This window comes from Apteryx mantelli, chromosome 2 (genome assembly GCF_036417845.1).
Source record: "Apteryx mantelli isolate bAptMan1 chromosome 2, bAptMan1.hap1, whole genome shotgun sequence".
Classification (NCBI taxonomy): Eukaryota; Metazoa; Chordata; class Aves; order Apterygiformes; family Apterygidae; genus Apteryx; species Apteryx mantelli.
The window spans coordinates 99083231-99102987 of record NC_089979.1 but is presented as its reverse complement, the minus strand read 5'-3'; the positions used below and the strand labels follow the sequence as shown (position 1 = coordinate 99102987).

General features: G+C 37.3%; 1 protein-coding gene across 4 annotated transcripts; it reads right to left on the bottom strand.

The window, feature by feature from the left end:
* Positions 1-188: 188 nt before the first annotated feature.
* BAG1 (BAG cochaperone 1) lies at positions 189-19745 on the bottom strand. Of its 4 annotated transcripts, XR_010883415.1 has the most exons (10): positions 19617-19745; positions 16192-16320; positions 15911-15993; positions 15120-15233; positions 14495-14602; positions 14214-14334; positions 10968-11004; positions 9267-9344; positions 5844-5906; positions 3433-3453 (listed from the first exon to the last, which is right to left on the bottom strand). XR_010883415.1 is itself a non-coding variant. In XM_013952822.2 (8 exons), exons 1-7 carry the CDS (start codon positions 19657-19659, stop codon positions 9313-9315), a joined length of 618 nt encoding a protein of 205 aa, XP_013808276.1. In that variant the 5' UTR covers positions 19660-19745; the 3' UTR covers positions 5844-5906; positions 9267-9312. The 4 variants fall into 4 exon arrangements, 3 of the variants coding, with proteins under 3 accessions (XP_013808277.1, XP_013808275.1, XP_013808276.1); XM_013952822.2 differs by lacking the exons at positions 3433-3453; positions 10968-11004 and having other exon boundaries at positions 9267-9332; XM_013952823.2 differs by lacking the exons at positions 3433-3453; positions 9267-9344; positions 10968-11004; positions 14214-14334 and adding an exon at positions 189-1304 and having other exon boundaries at positions 19617-19741.
* Positions 19746-19757: the final 12 nt, after the last annotated feature.

Genomic DNA, 19757 nt, shown 5'->3' with positions numbered 1-19757 from the left:
CCCCATTTTAACATACAGTAGTACGCACCTTTCCACTACAAACACAGCACTGCTACAAACAGCAGCATAATTTCATTAGAGTAAGATCGCTCCCTTTATCAGCCCTTTCTGTATGAAGAGACAATGGATTAACAGGTCTGTTTCCTAGTACAGCATTTAATAACTGTATCATGACCAAGGACAGCAGAGAAATTTCCATATTTTATTTTTTTCCTTTTCATTTATGATGGTACAATAAAATAACTAAAAAAAAAAAAAAGGAAAAATTGAGCCCCAAGTTCTACGGTGTCAAGTGTAACAGTCCAAACTGTGAGCTACTATTAAACATCAGAAAAGCATTACTCCAGGTTTACAACAGTATGACTGCCAGGAGAACTTGGTCACCACCATCACCAAAAATGGCATATTTTAAGCTGTTCTTAAAAATAAAGAGGAAGTGGTCTCACAGCTCAAGACTGCAGCTCTGTGAACATCAGTTTTGGTATGTCTCATACTACAGCCTACTAGGAACCATGATCTTATTTCAATTTTCAGAGAAGACAAACCGCATGGTAAGACATTTTGCATGAATGGCAATCTGAGATGTGCAAATGAAGCCAAAGCAACTGGAAGACCATGGAATAAGTGAAACTAATGCAAAAGTGAATAACTTCTTTGCCTTTTCACATAACCAGGGCAGGTGGTACGGGAGGAGGAGAACTGCTTCCGTAGCAAGGTAGGTATTACAGTACGCCTAGACTACAGAATTAGGGAGAATATATTTGAGATCCATGTTTACCTTTACAAAGTCCCAATGATTCTAATTGTCCCCTCTTCCTTTCACGATTCTAGTCTGCTGCACTTTTCAAAAGCATAGGGTTTTTTTTTGTTTTTACTAAAAAATAAGGCTGTTATGGAAAACATGAGGTGTAAGGCTTATCTTTCAAAAATAAGCATAAGAATCAATCCATGCTAGAAGTTCTTAGAAAATTTTAAATATAACCATCCATTTTCCAAAACAAAACAGTTCATTTTTATACCTGGTTTTCAAAACAATGTTTTTTCTTTGCACAAATTTGTCTTAATCCGCTTACGCTTTTGTCCTAGAAACTGAACACTGATAACAGGAGTTATCACAGAAGTTCTTCAGCTCTGGACATCCTTTTCTGAATCCAGATGGGCTGGTGGGAGAGGTTCATCATCACTCCTTTTGCCTCAGATTATCAGATTAGAAAGGATTTACTATTTAAAATCATCAAATTAATCCGTTCCGCTTTGAGACAGGTTCAGGATGTACTCAATCAGGTCTCAAGGAGCAGCAGTCTCTGGTAAAAGAGTGATGGTAAGTAGCTGGAATCAATGACCTTTTCTACCAACAGAGAGATCCAAACAACAATGTCTGTCTATAGCCTTAACGTTCTTGCTGAAGAGAGAAAACCACAAAGGAGCAGCAGAGGTGAACACAATCCCAGTCATGACCACAACTCTTCATGGGCAGAGGAGAATACTTTGCCTATTATACACGCACCTGTGAAAGTTCAATGCATTACATCGCATTTACTTTTGAGAGGGTGAGGATCCTTTTCATCAAAAGAAAATGGGCAATTTTGCATCCCCTGAATTAGGCAACCACGTTGCTGTTGGTTTAAGAGTCAGCAGAACCTGGCACCGAAGCGGCACTAAGCTAAGGCTTCACAAAAACGGCTACAGCTGTTCCTCCCTATAAACTTGAAGTGCTGGGCAAATACAGCAGGACCAGAGTACTAGCACTAGGAAAGAATACCCACAGTCCTACCACACATACCATTTTCTAACTCATAGCCAAGTTTACTAGGATTTTAGGCCTTAAAATCTTTTACAGCTCCTAAAAAATGCGTATGGAAAAAATGCAATCTTAAAGAAACTGATAACAAAAATATGGCAGCTTGAATCTTGGTATGGTCAAAAAGCATTTTTACAATAAAAGTGACCCATTTTTAATGCAGGGCTACCACTTCATTTGTCCAATGGTGTTTTTCACTAAAGAAATGCTCCTCCAATTACAAACATCAGAGAAATTCTGCAGGATAATACTTTAATGGTTGTAACTTATTAGAAATTATCCTTTTAGTCACATTTTCTAGTTTTATTTTGTAAGGAGAGCTAATTGTAAAACAGTCATATGCAGATAAAGACTCATTATCTAAAGGGCCATTTCTAAGCATCCTCAGTCTCTGACTCATGTGAGATGAAGAAGCTCAGGTTTGTCACAGGAACAGGCTCCTACTGATCAGTATTTCACCGGTCACTGTGTATGACGACAGACCTACCTATCAGAAGCACCAGTGAAAAAGCAGCTCCCATTACAGGTATGCCAGCTGTGAGCTCTGGCTCTCAATTGCAAACAGAGCTGGCTGCACCTGCTGAAACAGTTACTACCTCCTGCCAAAGTTTATTTTTCACCTACCAAGGAAGGCTAAGCAGGAAATGTCTGCAAGCATCAGTCAGAAACAATCACTGCAAATTTCCATTAAATATAACACTGATTCAGTGAAACCAGAAAAGCAGCCAAAAATATCTTTTAAGAGAGCTCCTTATTCATACCTTGTTTCAACTGAGTCCTTTGTATATGAGCAGCATAACAGATCTCATTTCATTTCCCACCATAATGCAAGACATAACAGAAGCAATAAAAATGAGCTATAAAACACAGTACATCAGAAATCCATGTAAAAAAATATACACCTGTATCAAGGAGCTCAACAACAACGTAAAGCAACACTTAAAATTAAGTACCATACGTGTTACAGTACATTCCATTTATTATGACAATTTAAGGCTAAAATAGGTACAACTCCCTTATAGTCAAGCTTTCTTATATTTATCAATGCATACAAACATAAGTAGATACAAATGTGTGGTCTTTTTATTGCTCTGAACTGTCTACTAGAATGTTATACTTCCCCAGATGTTGCCTCAGTTGCTTTTTTCAGTCAAGCTGAAGTTCTACAGTTGTGACTTATGACATTTTTATGATTATAGATCTTCTTTGATTTGAGCTGTAAATAAATTCCAAGACATAACAGACAAAATTGCCCATCACTGCAAACTTTGTTACTCAGTTAACTAAACACTCATCCATAAGATACATGACAATTCACCACAAAAATTATTTCTGCAGTTCTTTAGGAAGGATTGTTTTCTTTTCAGAATAATGAGTCTAACCAAGTGGCAAACATGACAACCAGCAAGTAATGATTAACTAGTATCAGTCTAACAGACTGGGCTTTAAAAAGAAAAAGAAAAAGAAAAAAAAAAAAGCTGAATACATGCTCCAAAACAAAGAGCAAACTTTTCTTCTTGCTCATAGAGCAATTATGTTGCCTAATTAAGTAAAGCAATGCCTCATTCTGCCAGTGCCAAATTCTTTGATTGCAGCTTATCCATTTCTTGACCAATATTTCCTTCAATTGTATCACACTGGGCAAGAAAAGCCTGAAAATAACAAACAAACAAATGTTATCAGGGATGCAATTACAGCAATGGTAGAATGCTTCTTAAGAACAGAAACTAAAGTTTCCACCGTGTAAAGAAGGCAAATCAACAACCACCTCCCAGATCAGTTTTGATAATGGCTTAACAGGTTTATTTACCTGGAATCCAACAGAAACATGACAACAATGTGGTTGTCCATCCTCACCAGTCCTGCCACTGAACCACTTTGACTTAATTCAAAATCCACAATCATCAGCAAGGATCAAAAAAGTTCTGACAAGTCAAGGCTTTAGTTTTGAACATAACTTTAAAACTCCTTCCTACAACACATACTTCTGTAGCCTAAGATGGGACTGAAAAATCCTATTCAGTCAAATCAAAACAAGCCTTCGTTAAGCCAAGAACTCCTTGTTTGTACTTCTCAAGACTGCAACACGAACCTTCATCTTTACAAGCAGCTAATGCGCCTCAGTGGTGGAAAGCTCCTTTCCAAAGACAGCAGTCCACAGCACCTTAAGCATTTCTTACAACATGCCCACAAATTCTTACAACTGTAGTAACTCACATGCAGGAGTTAAAAGCCAGTGGCTACTGGTTACCTTGGCTTCCTGATCACAGCACACCTTAACATTTTAAGCTTCCTAACTCCACCAATATATTCTCTTAGGCCAAGTCCAAAGTACTAACTATAGTTTCTATCCACACATATATGTCTTACACTCAGTTTTGCTATGTCTGCAATAGACTTAACCGTCAAGCAGGATATTTAACGCTATTTAAATTGAAATAGCATTAAGAAACTTTCTCTCCCTCCCCTCTAAACCGGTAATTTGTTGTGCCAGGCCAGTGTTTTTCAACCATCACCCAGTTTTGGATCATCGGTCTTCACCCAACCCCTTAACCTGACATCAGCTCGCTTCTTCAAGACTTGGATGATGAAGAATTCAAGGTGGTAACAGTTGCAGTTGCTGGCTGTAAGTGTTTTACATCTAAGTCTCCACTCCGGAAGATATGAGTAGTTGCCAGCAACAGAAGACAGTTAATAACTCCCTCTCACTTTTATAAATATGTAAGAGTAATAAGCATAACTTGCCATAATTTCCTTGCTTTGGAAAAATAAATTATTGTTGACTGCTTTGGTTTGAAATCCCTTGGATTCTTCTGCAGTCCCCAAAGGGATCATAAACTACAGCTGCTGAACACTGTCCCCATACAAGCACACAGAATATTCTGACCTCTGCCCAACAGAGCTTACTTTAGGCCTTAACAGCAGTTCTTATACAAAGCCCCACTTATTTCTACGATAACTTCATCCAAGAGTGGAGCTCTAGCAGTTTGCAATGAGGTTTATGGCAATATCTGTATTAGAAAGTTTGCTAGCTAGCTACTTTGGTCAATCACATGGAATCAAAATTATTCAGAGCTCCATATAACATAGCCATGCCAGGAAACCATCTTCATTTCAATTTGCATTAATTGAACTTATCTCTGTAACAGAGTCCAAAAGGCTTTGGACCTCAAGCTATAACAGAAAAGCATTTCCACTACAAAGTACTTCTTGGTAGAACTTTCTTAAAAATAGAAAATTATTTAAAAATATTTGGGAAACATTTTTGGAGATTATTTAAAAAGTTTACAGTAAAAGACAAAACCTTTCAACTTCATATATGAATGCAAGGTACATTCACAAATAATTTTCAGGAGTCTAACCTGTGACTGAAGCTAGCACAATACAAATCAAAACAGTAATTTGAGTAGCACTACCACTCATTCATGGAAGTCTTCTTTTGGGGGGGGGGGCAGGGAGGGGTGGAAGAGGAGAAATTTCAGCATTTAGTAACAAAACTTCAGAGTAAGGTCTCTAAGGAACACCTAGGAAAATATAAACATCACACAACAGCAAAGCAATTAAAAAAACCAGCATAGCCGCTCTTCTGTACAGCTTTTACTTTAGAGGTTTAATGTCTACAGAAAGTTGGTATGTTGCAACAGATGCTAAATTTTCTAAAGAACACCTTTACCAAGGTGTTTCCCAGCTTAAAGCAGGAGTCAGTTGGCCGTGTCATTGTGCCCAAACCTCACTCATTACTCTAACCCACACGGATACGGGAAAGAAAGAATGGTTCTGTTTCCTTTATAAGTAATCAGAATTGCTTCACATCATCAGGCAGCCATAAGGCCAACCACTAATGTAAATTACAAATATTATTTGAAAATAGTATGAACTATAAAAATCCATATTTTTATATGCTCCTTTATAAAAGTATTAAATACTACTCAAAAAGAGGTCATAAGAAATAGCATTGCAACAACAAATACTGCAAAAATCTAAGCTTTAAACATAGCTCTCATTTCACAAACTGTTGGTGTACAAATGGGAAAAAACTCACCTGAACCCTTTTCACCAATCCCTTCTTTTTCAGTTTGCAATCACTGAAATTCTCTGGCAGATTCTGCAGTAAAATAAGTGAACAAGTTGATGCGGCTTAATCTTGAAACTACCATATTAAACATACAGCTAAAAGTGAATGTATCAAAGAGCTGAGAATCCTCTTAACAGGCAACCTGAAAATGGCATGCCTGCTCAGTGAGGATGATTACACGTGAAAGAAGTAAAAAAAAAAAAAAAAAAAAAAAGTAATCATTTCAAAAAATCCAGGGATATAACATGATGATTGCAAACAACTGAGCTAGCAAGTTTACCATGCAGCTTCAGCTGACACACAGCAATAGACCATATACACTTTGTCCACTGTAGCATACGTTAACTCTTCTGCTGAGCATCAATTTTAATTTTTCAGAGACTACTGAAGATGCAGTAATTTCTTACAAACACATTAACTCAATCACTCGTCATCATTAGACTATATCATCAGTATATAATCAGTATAACGCCTGCATCAGTAATGCAGGCATTGCTAGTCTGTTTAAGCTGCATGTCTGATCTTTACAAATCTATTCATGGAAGGTGTTGTACGTGAAAGCTCTTAATTTAAGTCAAATTGCATCAGTTTCCATACTCCTTCCACCCACTATATATGTGTAATTTAATGTATATCATCATAGCAAGTTTTACATGCTTTGTTCTTCTGAAGAGAAGTTAAATTGGGGTATTGGTGGGGGAGGGTGTTTTTGCAGTTGTTTTTTTTTTTTTAATGCGAACATTCTGAGAAACATTATGCTCTCACTGCTGGAAATGCAAAGAAGGTCACACCATCACATCTTGGAGTTTCTCACTGGTACACTTTTTTTCCTCTTAACTCGATATCAAGACTAGAGGTTACCCTATCTTTCCCTCTGTTTCATTTCACCTAAATGCAAGTCCCATTGGGAAATTCAGATACATAATCATTTATAAGAATACCAAAAAAAAAAGTTTCTTTTCTTTTAAAATCCAGCTAAACTTATACAGTCTTAAATATAGGAGTCTTGCACATAATTTAATACAGGAGTTAAAAATACACAAGACTTCACACCAAAAATCAGTCATTGTGAGAAGTGAAACTGTGGATTTAAAGAGATACCAGGCAGTTCTGGAGCAGAGATCACACTGCTCTGGTATCTGTGCAGTGATTAATACATTGTGGATGGTACCAGACAATGAAATAATAATGGCCAGGCTCAGCACATACTCTGTATCGGGGGTGAGGAGGAAATGGGCACACGGATTGAGTTGGAACTTATTCTTTCATTTTACTTCCACATAAGCCCTGGTTTAAAATCCCCGTCATTCCTCTTTTACCCTCACTGGAAGAAGGAACATTGAACGCTGCTTCTTGTCTCCTAGGACAGTATGAAAGCTTAAAATGGCAATAACTACCACTGCACTAGCCTATTCCCAAGGTCAGGTTTTTTGCTTTATTTTGTTGGTTTGTTTTTGTAAGATGGGCGAGAGAAGGAATCTTCTGTTCCTGTAGTTCCAGCTTCCATTTCTGTTGCTCCAGTACCATTTGGAGTTTTCCCAAACAGCAATATTATTAAGCTGATAAGACTCATATCATTTTTTAACACTTCCTTTGAGATCAGAAAAGGCATCTCCTTTGCAGAGAGCTTTTATGTCAGACTGCACCTTCTGAAACAGCACCAGAAACTAGACATATTTCTTTCAGTTTGAAAAATTATTAGCAGCATCAAAAAGCACGAGAGGGGGCAGTCTGCAGGTTAACAGAGACATCCTTCCAAATGCAAACAGCTCAATGCTATCTTGCAAACAGGGATAGACATGTCTAAAAATTAAGAGTTGTTTTTTCAGAAATTGAGGTTCCTCCTTTTATTACCAGAAACATTCTTCAGTTTGTCCCAAGAAACAGTTTCCTTTCCATGGCCTATCTATCCTTTCCATTTCCTCTTTTATTTTGCAAGAAAGGGGAGGAAAAGTACCTTTGGAAAATAAGTTATCAGGTTAATTCCAGGAATTCATTATTCACAATGTCTAAACTGTCCCACAGCAGCCTGTTTTACACTGGTTATTTTCTTCATTTATGTAGCATGGCTTCATTCTCTTTGGATTTACAGCACAGGATAGATTCAGAAGCCATTACTACATTTTCAACAACTGTCTAAATAAACAAAAGCTCCATTTTAGTAGTGGCCCATGTCCATCTTCCAAAGCACAACTTTTTTTTTTTTTTTTAAACTGTTCATTTTAGGAGGTACATTGCTCTTTAAAAAGTATATTTTCTAGTACTGCGTACTGCAATAAGCCCCTGTTCACCGCAGCATGCTAAACCTGCATGTCTCTTCCCAATAAGCATGACATTATGATAAGATTTTATTACATGCTTTTCTTTCTGAAAACTAAATGCTCCAAAGACATTACAGAACAACTGAAAAGTTAGTTTAAAGCTGGGAGGGAGTCTTCTTCAAACACCAGTTTTAGCTCATAAATAAAAATGAAGGCCTTTGGAATACTTACAGTTGCCACAGGAAAAAAAATATTATGAGGTATATGAAGTATTTTAACAGATCTTGTTTATGACATAGGACCCTGTAACCACAAGAGGAAACGCTCCCATTTTTCCCTTGGTTTTGTACAATATTCATTTTGGAAATGAAAAAAATGTGACAAGAAGCATTTGACATGAAGAAAGTATTTGATGCCTAGTATTTGACCCCATAATGTGTAATAACCTGGAAAAACAAAGAGCAGTTAGGCCTAATTATTAATAGTTGATTCTCACCAGAAAATGAAAATCTCACTATGTCACAGAAATTCTTCTATGTCTTGAAGCTTTCCATGGCTCAGAATTTATTAATAATCAAATTAAAAAATGAAATAATATGCTAGCTCAGTTACATTGTCAATGCCTTCTTGTTATCTCCCTTTGCCCAGAGCTTTTTATCTCAGATTGCACCTTCTGAGAGATTTTGGCCTATGTTAAGTATTCCTACCAAATTGCAATAGCAAATTAAACAATTTTCTATTATCAGCATAGGTCTAAGTTAACTATTAATACCAGAAAAGGAAATCCAGATGGGCTTACCACTCAATATCCATTTCAAGAACAAATATTGGTAACTGAAGGAAAACTTTCAAATCTGAGCATAAAGACAATATTCAGACTATTTCTATTTTGGACAACATTTTTCAAAACTGTTTTTTAAAAGCATCTGTGCATGCAAATCCTATGTTTGTTTGCATACCCTCATAGCTGTTTTTAAAATCACACCTTCTAAAGCCCTAGGCAAAGACATAGAATTGGAAGCCCTAAATGTACTAACTCACCAAACTGCTTAAAAGGTATTTTGCAATCAAATTAGTAAAGCTTACAAATCTTAACATCAAATTAAATCTCACAGTCTCTCTGTTTTACCTTAGTCAGCTTACGTCTCCTCTCCAGGAATACGTTGTCCAACTATTCAGGATTTAACAGGTGAAGCTGGCAATAAACCTTAAGTCACAATAACATTTCAATATTTAATTAAAATCAAGTTTAATTTATATATATTTTTTAAAAGTAACTTAATCTAGGCAGTGCTTATGCAAAGCTCTTGCTAAATTTATGTCTTGGTGCATTTCTTGCAGAGCGATAGTTCGAGTTAGTAGACGGCTTTCCACTGTATAGCATATTCTGATTCATCCAGTAGGTCTCTTATTTGCATTCTACTTTCTCCAAGACAAAACCCTGTTCAAGTCTCACAGTGCTTTGCATACATGCTCTTAAACTTTTGAGCGCTGACTGCTGTGCTGGCTTTACTCCAGCAACTTCTGTAGAACTCCTGGGCATAGTTTTTTTTTGTTGTTTTTTTTCTCCCCAAAACAGGTTATCAGTTTTTTTCCCCTACAGAAACAGCCTGAGTCCCCCTATCACCATTGGCTATCTCCCACCCCAACCCCAAAATTCAGAGCTGCTTAACCACATCTCTTTGAGGGTTCTTACCATGTGGATACATTGACTTTACACGTTACTCCTTCAAAAATTCATGTATTGTATGCACAATACTCATGCTTCGTAAAAGACTGTTGAAACCAACTACCCTTTACAACACTGAATTCACGTGTGTGCATTTTCCTGTCTCTGCATCCTTTCTATTCTTGAGTGCTCTTTTAACGACGAATCCAGGTGCCCTCTCTCCTGAGCACTGCTTCTTACAAAATACTCTCTCTTCATTCCTTTCCCCTCTCCCAGCTGGTCTCCCAATAAAACAACATCCCTTTGCTGTAGAACATCACCTTCAGCTCTGCTCAGGCTTCCTCTGCTACAGGAGCACTTGCAACAATGATTTTTAAGCATAGTGTTACCATCTCATCTTTGCTCTCCTATTTGGTTATATCATACTTCCCAAATCACAGATCCCAGAAGATAAGATCTGATGCCTGAATCCAGTTTATAGTACTGTAATGAATTAATACACAAAATAAATGCTAGTCAAATTCATCATTTATGATCCAAAGGGACACGATCAAAAAAAAAATTAAATAAATAAAAGAGTGTCTCCCACACTAGCAGTCAACAGCAACAATAACTAGAAACCTTTTAGATTTCTGATATCAAATTGATTAAAAACAAGATCACTCTACAACACATGGCACCAATGCTAATGCCTTACAGGGATTTTTACTAACACCACTGTCCATTTAGTCAGAAGCTTTTTTGTTTTTTACATTACAGTATCTTTAAAAACCCTAACACAATGTACAGTACTTTAGTGCATAATTTTTATTGACTACCTCTCCTTCACTACTTATTATTAAATAAATTGGTAAACTGGGTAAGCACATTATGTTGACACCAAAACTTTCTCATCTAACTAGACATTCAAGCATCTTCTTTAAAAGCAGCTTTTAAATGGCTGCATTTGTTAATGGGTTTTCTGAATGCGCAAGTGGTAACTAGGTGCTCTGCTCTCACTGAGGGATGATGGCACTTTCATGCTCCTTGTGCTTTAGAAAAATATTCTCCTTTGATTTTACACTTATGATCCATATTAAGAGATTTAAGAACTAAAAATAAGAAATGCCTATCAAATGTTTAATTATCCAAATAAAATCAAATATTCAGAAGTAAGCTTACATCACTCCAACTGTAAATGGTAAAACTTCATAGAAGCCTGGGAAGTGTTTGTTAAGGGCACAACAATGCTATTTGCAGAATAATTCCTTCTTTAATCCTTGGAATGTTAATTAAGCATTGGTTTACCTGATATGTCCAATTTGACAGGGGATTTTGCAGTTAATGTATATAAACAAAAAAGTCGGTGACTTTATTTCAAGAAATTTAATAAGGAATCATCATGAGAACAAAGTGATCTCTCAGGTTGCAAAACCAACGACAGACTTCAAGTAAATTAGAGTAGGCTGACAAGAAGTGCATAATATCAGGCCGGTGGGTTTAAATTTTCCTACTAATCTCAGGAAAGTTTTTCTTTCTTTCCTTTGTTTCAGTAATTTGTCTAAAAAACTGTGGCAGCTAATCAAGTCAGGCATTTTCTGTGTTCTACTTGCCGAGATTTGTAGTAAGTAGTATGCTTTGACATTACTCCTGGACCAAGTATTTTCATTGCTGAAATAAATGCATTTCCAGTGATGCACACAGATAAATCCTCAATTGCTGAGCAAAACTGAACCTGTATTTCTCCTGAAAAAAATTAAATGATTTGCAGCTTGTGCAAAGGCTAGGCTGTTTCACAACATTCAAAATTTGTTAGATGCTTAAAAGATCCCACTCTCCCCTGTAGAAGCAGTACCTATTTTTAACCAAATGTTTAACATTAAAGTGTTCAAATTGCAGGTACTCTACTGAGAGACATCTCTTCAAGACTTTTTTTTTGCACTTTGGCAGTGACACCACCATATCTTTCCTCTCCCACCCCAATGCTGTATGACTCTTGAACTACTATCGCCACTTCCTGACTCAATTTTTAAATTCATAGTTCTTAAATACATGGAGTCTAGTAAAAAGGATTATTAGTTCCAAAATCAGCTCCTCTAATTAATGATATGTCTGCTAACAATAAGAGGGTAACACTCCTAGAATAGACAGAACATAGTATGAAGTCTTCACCTGTTAGCTGCCTTAATACCAACAAACCTGATTTTGCATCAAGCTTGATGTTCTTAATTGATCCAAACATGTACAATGCCCAAGACATTTTAAAGTGTTTTCATAACAATTCTGCCAAAGAAACAAACTGGAACATTTATGATGAAAATTATTGGTACGTTTCCTATCTACAGTGCATTCACTCTTCCATCTTGCCAGAAAATAGCTCACTCAATTACTTTTTCTTTAATATGCTGTTGATTCAATCACTAGCAGATTTATATAATCAATAGCATTTAAGAGATTTTTCAGGACTTGCTTTTTACTTGGGTAATGCAAGAAATATTAAGAAGTGTGTAAAACATTTCAGATACACAGAAAAACTGCTTTCTGGAAGCTTTTCACTTTTCTGCTTTACATTTCTATTTACCATTTTTTTCCACCCAATTTCTTACTTCAGTGGCACCTGAAGTAAGTTTATTGTTCACACACATACCTCATTACTGTTCTGTGTTGCTACATCTGTATGTGCCACAACTGCAGTACATTTAAGTAATACCTTCATAAAGTTGGGGCCTGATCATGTGATGTTGTAATAACAGTACACTGAAGAGCTACATTTTATGCAAAGATTCCAAATCTTATCTGAAAGATTTCCTGGAAGATATTCAAATTCAGTTTTCATGATAAAAGCCACAGTGTTATTAGAATATTAAGACCAATAAATTTAGAGGTTGGTCCCAAAATGTACCTTCATCCACTGCTACAAGAAGCCCTAATTTTCATTCCGCCCTTAAAAACATGATGCTGGTCAATGTCAGTTTCTAGGCTCTTCTACAATGAAGTAAAAGACAACTATCGCCAATATTAAAAGATATTAATCATGACTATTTTTAGCCCTGACTGCTCCACTTCCACAAGAGAAAACTGAGGCACCTGAAGTCCATTATTTCATTGAAACAAGAAGTCACCAGCTTATAATCCTCCTAAAATCTTTCACTAAGCCTGGAAGTCCATGTCCAGTACTATCTAGAGCATTCTGGATAAGGGGATAGATAATAACAAGCTTTCTGTTTAAACCATGCAAGAAGTAACAGAATCAAAAGAAATCTTGGGAAACTTAGTTTGGATTAATGAGGAAGCAATGAAGAGGGGCTTTCAAGCTTGCTAGATTCCAGAACTGTAAATCAGCATACAAATACTGCCTCTTTTCTAAATAGGACATGGTACCAGAAATCAGTGGGATCAGAAATAAGCTTTGATCCATTCAAATGAGCCGGCAGTCACCTCATTGCTATTTCCATGGAAATCTGCCACTTCAAACAAGGAATCAGTTGTATTAAGTCTGTATGTCTGATAGCATTCAAGAACTGATGAAGACTATTGAAAGCTGAAGACTTCAAAATACTGAACTACTTTTTTCTTTTAACTATAACATACAGGAAAAATTAAAACATACTTAGAACTGTCAGCTATAATAAACATAAGCTAAACTCCTGGCAGCAAAACAGCAAAGCCTAACTTACCATTAAAGTTGCACAGTATGAAAGGAGGAAATAAGTTAACAAACTCCCCACCAATCCCAGCAACACATAATGTACAGCATCTGGTGAGGGCCAATGCAAATTATTACTCTATGACATAGTCAGCTGCTCAACTTTTTCAAAGTACTCATCAATTAAAATCCATTTGTTTCACAGACTATAGACCTTTGTACGAAACATGCCGAAATAAACCCATAAAGGGTCACTGTGGAAAGGAGTAGACTCAAAGACATTACTACCACAGAAAAGCAGCATAGTCTTCCTTCAGAATAGGAATTTACAATCATGCTATGCAACAGAACTAGATGATGAAGTGAAAGAGAACGACCCAACAGACATAGAAACAAAATACCCTAGTTGCCACAATCTAGGACAAGTCCCTTATTCTCACCTAGCTCTCAGTTCTCACGTCGTACAGGGAGATACATATTATACTCTAGAAGGAGTAAAGTAATGATCCATTAATGACTGTGAAGTGCTTAGATAAACCCCAGTACATTTCAAATAAAGAATCCAGTCCTCAGTATGCAGACATCTTGAATAAAAGTACTGTCAGTCCACATAGGACTGACCAGAAAATTCTTCAGGACCTCCTTGTTCTTAAGCAATATAGAAAAAGTGCTTCTGCTTTTTTTAAGCACCGTCCCCTCAAGACCTTTACTGTTACCATAAAGTTTAACGTAACAGGTTTTGTCAAGACAAAGTAAAAGGGTAAAACTTGAGTAAAGGATACCCATTTCATGTAGTTTTAACAGGCTGTTGCCCAATATGAAGCTCTTCTGTAGAATGGGGATGCATACATAGGCATTAATGTCACCATTTAGTAGCCTTTTGGAGAAATACAGGGGCAAGAGCTGGATATTAAAGAAAAAAATGAGCAAACCAATTAACTAACTTTAAAAAACAAAATATATTTGTTAGCATTTTAAAATATCAAATAAATTACATTAAAGATTTATTCTTAAAAGTAAATGTCTTTTGGGATATGATGCCTTTCTGTGATTATTTACTTACAATGGCATCTATCTGTTCCAGGATCTTCATGAACTGCTCTGCAGTTCCTTTTATCCTCTTGTCCAGCTTTTTCAGAGCTTCTGCCTGGAGATCCTTTGCTAAAAAACCCTGAGGAAGAAAAAGAGGGAAGAAAAGACAACATTATTCCACACCCTGAAGACTACTCAGCTTACAAAAATTTGTCAGTCCACTGCAGCAGAAAATATTTTTTACTATTTCCATAGTTTCAGGTACAATAAAAACTCCAATCTCAATTTGTATTCCATCAGTGCTTGAAATACTAACTGTAAGATCTACTAGTTTTTCTTAAAATTTTAAACAAAACTCAAAGGAACAGCCATTTGCCTTTGAATTTTGCGAGAACTGTTCCTGTTTTTCTAGATCTAAAGAATATCATTTGTTCAATATGCAACAATATTTACCTTTTTCCAAACAGTGCCATACCTCTCCCTATTTTGAAAATTCATAAATAGCATTTGAAGTTTAGTAAGAATTTTACAGGCCCCTTGGAAAGCTAAAAGGGACAGCTTATTACTGACTGTACAAAACCTTCAAGTGGTATTTTTTAAAATATGTATCTAAAAAACAGTTTTGCAAATATTTAAATGATACAGAGCTGACATACCTTCTGGATACTTGTGAACTCTTTATTAACTTCCTCTAATTTATTAGCTATTTGCTCCACTGACTTCTCCAAATCTTTTAACTTCTTTAATTCAGCCTCTTCCTCTGGACTATTCTGTGTATTCAAAAGTATAAAATTTACAACTGCAGAACAAACAGAGTCACTATGTAGCTAAAGAGCAGCAACAGTGTGATACAGAAGTGAAGGCTTTTGCTGACTTAAAACAAATGTTACACTGTGGTTATTCTTTTGGTACTTTAGTACCTACCAAACAAGCCGCTTCCAAAGTTTAGTAACAAATACAGTGACAATGTATATAAACATGTTAAATGAAATTAATTTGAAGAGAAAATGAAAAGTGCAAATAATTTTCTTTTATTAGCTTTATTATCCTGCAAGTAGAGGTAACATATGAGGAGATACTACTTTGTCCTCTACTTGACAAAGCTAGTCATAGGTCACTTCACTAGAAGTAACCCAGCAGACACAGCAGCTACAGGTTTGTTGTTGCTGTTGTTTCTCAAACAGAAAAGTAGGATGGACAGAAAAGGGCATCAGCACACAGAAGGTTCCTGAGCGTTGACAAGCCACAGATTAGGCAGAAGTTTGTCAGTAATGTAATTTCAGAAAGCTGCAGAGTTATTTGTAGTACAACGTGACACTGAACACAGCTTTGTGGGTATGTACACAAGGTAAGTTTTACGTTGAAACCTATATCCATGTTCAGGAGTTGAGCCACTAATAGAAATTAGGATAATGTAAGAAAAAAAACTTCTGAAGGCAACACTTACCCTTTTCCCAATCAACATGACTTTGCAACCATTTTTAACACCAAGTGCTGACAATGGTTGTTCCATTTCTTTCAGAGATTTTCCTAAAAGGAATGAAAGAGAGAGAGAAAAAAGCAGTCAAAATATTACTAATAACAGTAAGTGATACTTTCAACTGTTCTTTCCATGTCCTAAAAATTAAAGTGTTAAGAATGCCTTTTTAAAAACATTCAGAACATGGACATCTGAAAGTAAGATGAAAGGTACTATCTATAAGAAACATGGACAGATTTGTAAGTTACCTTTGTATATCAGTTTCTGAAAAGGAACTGGAACACCAGTGACTTGTTCAATAAGTAGAGCCATGTCTTGCAGTGTAGGTTCACCATCCTCCTGATGAGAAGCAACCTGAATACTGTGTTTTTCATTACCTAACAAAAACAGAACAACAGTAATATCTACTGTTACCTAGAAAATTTTAGGTGGAATCAGTTTCTAATACTTATTTCCATGAATGCAGAAAGTTCTCAAATCACTGATACTCATGTACAATCTTAACTTTAAATCACAGGGTTCTGTTGCAATTCCTTTGTCTTAGAGTTACTCATCTCAGCTGAAAATATATATATTTTTATCTTCTAATAATCTGAAGAGTTGGATAAGGAGAATCTACTGGCTATAATGCTCCTGATGAAAAAGAGAGGGGGCGGGGGGGAATAATATTTAAGAATGCAGATGGTACAGGCATCCCACAAACTGAAGAATGGAAGCCCAGACTTTCATGATCTGCTTTATTTCCTACTTACAGGAACTTTTAAGGACACAAGTCTTGGGAAATCAGAGATGACTTATCACTTTCTTTGCTCCCTACTCCTTATGCATGAGAAGCGATCAATGTCTTCCTGGCCTTCCTTCTACTGGGCCATCTGAAAGACCTCTCACAGTCTGAAGATGGTTTCTCCCCACAATACATCTTAAAAGCACATCCAGCTCCAAGAAAAACCTGCAGTCACTGTTTCCAAGTGTCCAATGAGTTCTAGTGAGGGTCTCCAAAGTCTTAACCATTGCAATCTTGAAGAGGCTTATCATTTAATTCCCAAAGTCTTGAGAGACTCTAGCCCTCAAATCCCCTCTTAGCCTCAGTCGACTCATCAGAGATTCTGGGTGCAGTCAGTGTATGGTTTCATGAGAGCAGGTCAATCAATGTAACAACCTACTGCCTCTGCAGAAGGATAGCTCCTGTTCTCAGCTGAACGTTTGTGCTGCTTACTTTGCTCTGGCTCTTGTCAGGCAAGCTCACTAACCTTCACTTCACTAACCTAGACAAAAATGAACCAGACACGCACATGTGCACAAACCAGTAAGTTGCTCTAGTCCAGACAAGTCAGTTTTGCCCAGCTACACTCCAAAATATGTCAGAACCTGGGAAGGGTAGGGATAAGACTACATGGCCAGAAATGAGCAACACTGGTGCCTGGACAGCCCACGCTATCAGTGACCCGATACGCAGCCTTAGCCACCTTGTCTCAGCCTGGTCAGCTACTGCTAACGGAGTATCCTGTTCAGACTCCCCAAGATCACAAGATTCTTATGTGCAACAAACAGCAGTTCTCTGAATAAAAGGACTATGTCAATTCATCTCTGCTTCTCAACTGATCCTGCTTTCTGCAGCCCTCTGCTCCCACGTGCTTAAGGCCTGCCAATTTTAAAACATCCACAGAAATTAGCCACCATCGGCTGCAAGGGAATTAAGATAGACGTTATCCAGTTTACAGGAAGAGAGAACTCTTTAACAGCCATCAGAAAAAAAAACTGTCCTCATGCCACTAATTTGAAATACACATATCTTTTGCAAAAAAAGAGTGCTATAAACATCTGTTTTAACATATTTTGGTCTCCCAGGGTCATACGACAAGCTACATAGAAACCTCAAGAACTTGCAAACTCCAGCAATGTTCTGGAATACAAAAATGGTTTTAAGCTCAAAATCCTATTACATCAGCTCTCTCTCAAGCATTTCCCACAAACAGACCTCATTCCCAATTCGTTTTGAAAAATACAGGGAATGTAGGTCCTAGTCTTGATGTATTCCAAAACATTGCTTTGGTACATTTGTGTGTAAGGGGTGTGCCTGTCAGCATTGGGGGGGGGGGAGGGGGGAAGGAGGAAAAGAACAGCTAAAGTTTGCCTTGCAATGAAGACAGCTTTAATTACAAATTATGAATAACACTTTGGGATGACTATAGCACAAGTTATACTGTCAATTCACTGCTGAGTGAAATCACCAAGAAAAACACCTCGTACTGAGGTGAGAACTAGTTTCACAACTTAGCAGTATGTTTCTGTAAATGAAAACATTGATTTAAAATCTCACCTAATGCAAATTTCCCAATTCTTTTGGAAAACCCTAAATACATTTAGAAAAATCAGGTCAGTTCAATGACTTGTGGATTGTACAGTGATACCTGTGGGTCTACTACCATTCTCTTTCTTAAGTCTTCATTATTTCCATCATTCCCCACCTTCACTCACACACACGTGCGCGCACACCCAGTTTTAACAAAAATGTTTCCACAAAGTGGTAAACAAGCATCTAACAGCAACAGGTATAAACCAGATGGCTGAAGTCCAAGATGAAGGATGCCTTCTACTTGCCATAAATGACAAAGTAATTACTAAATAGAAAACAACTGAAAGGATAAAAATATTTCCAGATAAGATGACTTTTAGCAAACAGCAAGAAGCTGGAATTATAAATATAGCACTTTGAAGGAAAGCTGATATCATCTTTGCAAATGAAAATCTCTCAGCTCAAATGGAGTTCTCTGAAGACATCAACAAGCACGTAGATCATGAAGATCCAAATACATTATTCCACAAGGTCCCTCAGCAAAGACTCTTAAATAAACTAAGCTGCCAGGTGATAAAAAAACATTTTCACATAGTAAAATAGCAAACATAACAAATAACAGTTTGGAAGTAGGAATAAGCAAATAGAAATAAGCAGTAAGCTCTCAATGTAGAAAGACTATCACCAATGTAGTGCAAAAGAGATGGGAACAGAGTTCATTGTTCAATTATTAAAAAAAAAAAAAAAAATATTCACAAGTTTGGGGAACAAAATTTGCTGATAAATAATTTTTAATACCTTACTATCTTCAGTGTTCTTCCTAATGCCTAACCTAAGCCCACTTTGTTATAATTTAAGCAAAGTATCACTTGCCCTATTTTTAGGAATTGTAGAGTCAAGGCTATTCTTAACTCTTTGCATTAGCTTTTTACATTTATTTGAAGACTTAACTGCATATTTCCCTTCCACCTTTTTTCCCCTCCAGTTTCTCTCCTTCAGGGAAAAGCTCAGTTGTCTCAACAGGCCCTTGAGTAACCCATTTCATCAGGTCGGCACCCAGCTGTCATAACCAAGAAATTATCTTCTGCTGCTGCAATCTCCCATCCCACTAACCACAAATTTTCAAGCTTATTCAACAAATAAGAAGGCAGCCCAAAAGACAGCATCTGCTTTTAGTACACAGCACTGGCTTCAGCTCCGTGATGTATTTCATTGAAAGGAAGATTGCTGCCAGAATAGGGAACGCTGCTGCTGCTGCCTCCTCCGCTCCCCGGAAAGCCGCGGGAGGCCGGGACGAGCCTCCCCTCCGCCCCGCCGGCAGGACCCGCCCCCCGGGCGCTGCGGGCCGCGGCCGCTCTACTCTGGGGCGGCTCTTACCGTAGGTGACGGTAACAGTAACCGGGGCTCCGGGCGCCGCCATCTCACCCCCACCAGCAGGAAACCGTCCGCGGCGCTTTCGGGAGCGCGCCGGAAGTGCGTCACTCCCGCTCCGGGCGCTGCCCCAGCCTTCCCCGCCTG

Bases quoted from the DNA above. Each gene is read 5' to 3' on its own strand.
- BAG1 (XM_013952821.2), bottom strand. From the start codon at position 19,659: ATGGCGGCGCCCGGAGCCCCGGTTACTGTTACCGTCACCTACG. The intron at 14,603-15,119 runs GTATGTCAGCTC...TTTCTTCCTCAG, and splicing joins AGTTCACAAGTATCCAGAAG to GGTTTTTTAGCAAAGGATCT. The intron at 5,907-14,494 runs GTAAGTAAATAA...ATTTTACTGCAG, and splicing joins TGGAACAGATAGATGCCATT to AATCTGCCAGAGAATTTCAG.